General features: G+C 44.2%; 1 protein-coding gene across 1 annotated transcript; it reads left to right on the top strand.

Moving 5' to 3' along the window:
- The first annotated feature begins 41 nt into the window (after positions 1-41).
- LOC104953411 (brefeldin A-inhibited guanine nucleotide-exchange protein 1-like) lies at positions 42-4,070 on the top strand. The gene is made up of 4 exons (XM_010780355.1): positions 42-241; positions 664-802; positions 2,643-2,760; positions 3,178-4,070. The coding sequence occupies exons 1-4, from the start codon at positions 121-123 to the stop codon at positions 3,352-3,354; spliced, it is 555 nt and encodes a 184-aa protein (XP_010778657.1). The 5' UTR covers positions 42-120; the 3' UTR covers positions 3,355-4,070.
- The last annotated feature ends 517 nt before the right edge of the window (positions 4,071-4,587 follow it).

The raw sequence follows: 4,587 nt of genomic DNA on the forward strand, positions 1-4,587 counted from the left end.
TGTGTGTGTGTGTGTGTGTGTGTGTGTGTGTGTGTGTGTGTGTGTGTGTGTGTGTGTGTGTGTGTTCAGCGTGACGCCTCCTCTGCAGCAGACGTCCCCCCCGAGCTTCAGGACCCCGGCATGTATCGCTACCTGACCTCAGATCAGCTGTTCAAACTTCTCGACTGCCTTCTGGAGTCACATCACTTCGCAAAGGATTTCAACTCCAGCGCAGAGCAGAGGACCATTCTGTGGAGAGCCGGTAGGGGATCAATATCATATAATGACTCTCCCTGGTCCCCATCACACACAGAGCATCAACTAGTTGCTGAGCAGTGTCCTTCACATGCTGATATCCAAGAGAGGGAGTTCCACAGTCACAAGATGGAGGAATAGAAAGCAGTATTCAATGTTTACTTCAGATTAGCTCCACGTCAGAAATGATCATGCTTGTCATATGTCTCTCTCCATAGAGGCTGAATCATCATGTTAATCACATAGCTATCATATGCCTCAAACAGTCCTGATGCTCTTCTAGGTAATCACACATCCTGTCATGTTCTCAGCTACAGTTGATACCTTTGTTAGCATGTGGAGCTCATGTTGGAAGAGGAGACTCAGTGTTTTACCAACACTGATAGATTAATAACGAGTGTGTGTGTTTGTGTGTGTTTGTGTGTGCAGGGTTCAAAGGGAAGTCGAAGCCTAACCTCCTGAAGCAGGAGACCAGCTCTCTGGCCTGTGGGCTGAGGATTCTCTTCAGGATGTACAAGGACCCGGGCCGGAGCGACGCCTGGGACGAGGTGCAGAGACGCCTGCTCAGGTGAGATGAGAAATATAAAAAACACACCTCAAATCCTTTAGGGCTAATAATGACTTAACCTTCTCTACATCGCCTCGTTCACACATTAAATCAACAATACAAATACAGCTACAGATTCTACAAGCATTTCCTTCATATGAGATTTAAAATGCTCAGGTTTTGCACCTCATGAAATATAGACTACGTGTATTACAGAGTTCATGTCACCAAGATCGTTGGCTACTGAGAGATATGCAAAATTACTGCATTTAGCACGACACAAACCTCCGCTGTGGATTTCACAATAAAATACAGTAAAACTATGGTTGCAGTTAATTATTTACACTTTGATATTTAGCAGGTTTTATTTCAACATACTACAAGGCAAGTTTATGTATACAGCACCTTTCAGCACAAGGCAGAGGTGGGACCAAGGCATTGTTTTGCAAGTCTCAAGTCAAGTCTCAAGTCAGGATGGGCAAGTTCAAGTTCAAGTCTTAAACGAGTTCTTATGTGCTTTTCACCAAATGTTATCACATCCATCAACAGAATAATACTTACTAATCAAACTGCTCTTTATTAGTCACATTAATAATCCGTTTCCTCTCTGCTGGTAAAGTAATGTGTTTTCTTCTATTTGAAGAGGGATCAGTAAGGCTACCGTGACGGTTTGATTCAGAAGGAGTTTAAAGTATAAGATCCCTGATGTCGAGGTGACAGAATGTTTGTCTCCACTGTGTGCAACATGTCATAAGAGACCCACCATCTATCTTTATGATAATGTGCAGCGAGGCGTCTCTATGGGGAAAAGAACACCTGAGTCTAGATCCCTCTGCAGGTGGTACTTAGTATATTTTGATGCTAATACTTTTGTACTTTTACTTGTAACATTTTGAATGCAGGACTTTTTATTGTAACCGAGTATTCCTACAATCTGGAACTTTTACTCAAGTACAAGATCTGAACTTCTCCCCCTGTCAGTACCATATGTGTTCGGGGGCGTCGCTTACCAATGACGTCACGCATTGTGATTGGCTGTACGGTAATCGCACGCTGAGTGGTTACCAATAAAAAAACCCTGCTCTGAAGGTTATTTTCATTTTACAAATCCTGCACTCAGCTCGGCTTTCTCCAATATCTTTGAAATGCAGCCAGACGCTGCTTCTTTTTTCGGTTCTCGCTGATTTCTTGACTTTTTCCGACGCGCTTGTATTTAAATCCAGCTCCCCGTCGCTCTGTAGCTGGCCTGTCCCACTACACCTGCTGTCTTTGGAGCGTCTGCCCGGCCCCCACCCTTCTTTCACATAATGGTATGATCCTAGTGTGTCCTCGCATATGATTGGCCGCATGGTGGCTCAGCTAAATAAAGACCCGCCCCTGCCTGCATGGATTCTCAGCGAGAGTAGGAGCGGCTGGAGATTCTGCTCTCCCCGACGGGAGTCTGCTCTTCTAGCGGCATCTCGCGATCGGCGTGTTGGAGACCCCTGACTTAAATGATCAAGTCACGTCAAGTCAGAAGGCTCAAGTCGAGTAGCAAGTGTTTTGTGATTTTGTCGAGTCCAAGGTCATCAAATTGGTGACTGGAGTCCAAGTCATGTGACTGGAGTCCACACCTCTGGCCCAAGGCGATTCAAAGGGCTTTAAAACAATGAAAGACATTAAGAAACATATTATAAAGTGGCATCTTAAAACACGAATAGCAGGTTCATGAATACAAGTTACTGTGCAGTGTGAGATTTGAATAGTTCAAGTAGAAGAAAAGTCTTCAGCCTGGATTTAAAAGTAGTCCGAGTTTTACACTATGACTTCCTCCATGTTCTCTATAAGTGTAGATATAAATGTGTGTGTGTGTGTGTTTCAGTGTGTGCAGCGAGGCCTTGGTGTACTTCCTGTCTCTGACGTCAGAGAGCCACAGAGAGGCCTGGACCAACCTGCTGCTCCTCTTCCTCACCAAGGTGATGAAGATCAGCGACGACAGGGTGAGGAAGAACACACATCATTTACAACCTCATCAGATATCCAAAAATAACAGACTGGGCGGTTCTCCTGATTTAAAGCTTTCAGTCAGTCATGCCTTGTGCTCTGGTTCAATGTGTGCTTGCTTTGGTTTCAAGCGATTTACCTGCAGGACTTTGTTCCTCTTCAACCAATTGCACTTATTGAAGATAGAAGTGACGTGTGCAACGTGTCCAATCAGAGCCTGTATGCCAATCAGTTACATGAAGGCTCTTATTAACGTTAGAGAACATTTGTGGTGGTTTAACAGTGATGGTGTGAACTGTACCCACATTACATTGTTGTTGTTAATGGGATGTTTGCCCCGTAGAGCTCTGCTGAAGTGGAAAAGTATGCAGCCTTTTAAACAAGATGTGTTTCTCTCTGTCCCTCCCTCACAGTTTAAAGCCCATGCGTCCAGATATTACCCCCTGCTGTGTGAGATCATGCAGTTCGATCTGATCCCAGAGCTGAGGGCCGTCCTCAGGAAGTTCTATCTGCGAATTGGCATCGTTTTCAACATCGCTCAGCTGCCGGAGCCCCATGATGAAGAGGAGGAAGAGGAAGAGGCACACTGATGCTGCTACACACACACGCCTTTACTCACACGTCCTGTCGGCGGACCCCAACTACTGACTAACAGCTCTGTGACAGAAGGATCTATATTTCCACAACGTGTGCTTCTTACTGTATTTAAAGGAGAAGACGGTCCGATGCAAAGAGACAGACGTAGTGACTGTGTGTCCTCGAGGCTAGCGTTAGCACTGCTAGCTCCCGGGGAACCGCTGTGTAATATAATCTGATAACACTAGATCTCATTTATTTTCTGTATTTGGTTCCTCTGGATTTGCTGCACTTGATCTCTCTCTGAATGCACTGGAGATTTGACTCTGTGATCATTTATTTCTCTGCAGATTATCAGCGTGGAAAGTGAAGGTTAAATTATTCCATTTGATATGTTTTAGGTTTTTATTTGATTTAGATACTGGGGCTTCTGACAGATCAGAGCTAATGAAAGCTGCTTCGAGTCACTAGTCCATGTTTAGGTTTCACTCGTGTACAAAATCAGAAGTTAATAATATATGTAATGTTTGGTTTGGGGAGAGCTATCTGTATAGAGAAGACGACGTTAGCTGTGCTTTAAGTTTGAATGGGAAGCGTTCCTGTAGAAAACAACATGTATATGAAACAGCAATGTAAAGTTTTCTATGTCGCAAAAAATGTACGACTTTCTGTACGAGACTTCATCCGGCATCCTAATCAGGTTCTAGGTCAATAAAGTTTTTGAACTTGGCTCATTTGAAAAAGGAATCAGTGATTTCTAAAGGACAGAACTTTTCTCACACACGAAGTTAAAGGTACGTTTTATTCAGAAACTCTGCAGGGTGCATTCAGCCAAAGAACATGTGTGTACGGCACATTCACAGGTACACACGTTCAGCTCCTGCAGGGTTAGAGTGCGGGTCGCAGCCATTCCTCCGTGGCAACAGAGTGCAAAGAGAACTGGTCCTCATCTGATGAGAAAAGATGGAACTGTATTTATTAGGAAACAGACATTATGGGATGTTCTACAGGTTAGCGTGAGGTTCTCCTCCAGAGTGCATCTGCTGTAGGTGACGCACTCTGCGGGAAACCTCATACAACTTCTTTCAAAGCATGTTTCTGTTTTAAGAGCCGCTTTGCCGGAAAGGCATTTCGTGTGTGTGTGTGTGTGTGTGTGTGTGTGTGTGTGTGTGTGTGTGTGTGTGTGTACGTAACTTACGTTAGTAGTACGTACTATATGTAACTTAGTTAACGTTAACGTTAAGTTA

Source organism: Notothenia coriiceps, unplaced genomic scaffold (genome assembly GCF_000735185.1).
Source record: "Notothenia coriiceps isolate Sejong01 unplaced genomic scaffold, NC01 NC01_scaffold00021673, whole genome shotgun sequence".
NCBI lineage: Eukaryota > Metazoa > Chordata > Actinopteri > Perciformes > Nototheniidae > Notothenia > Notothenia coriiceps.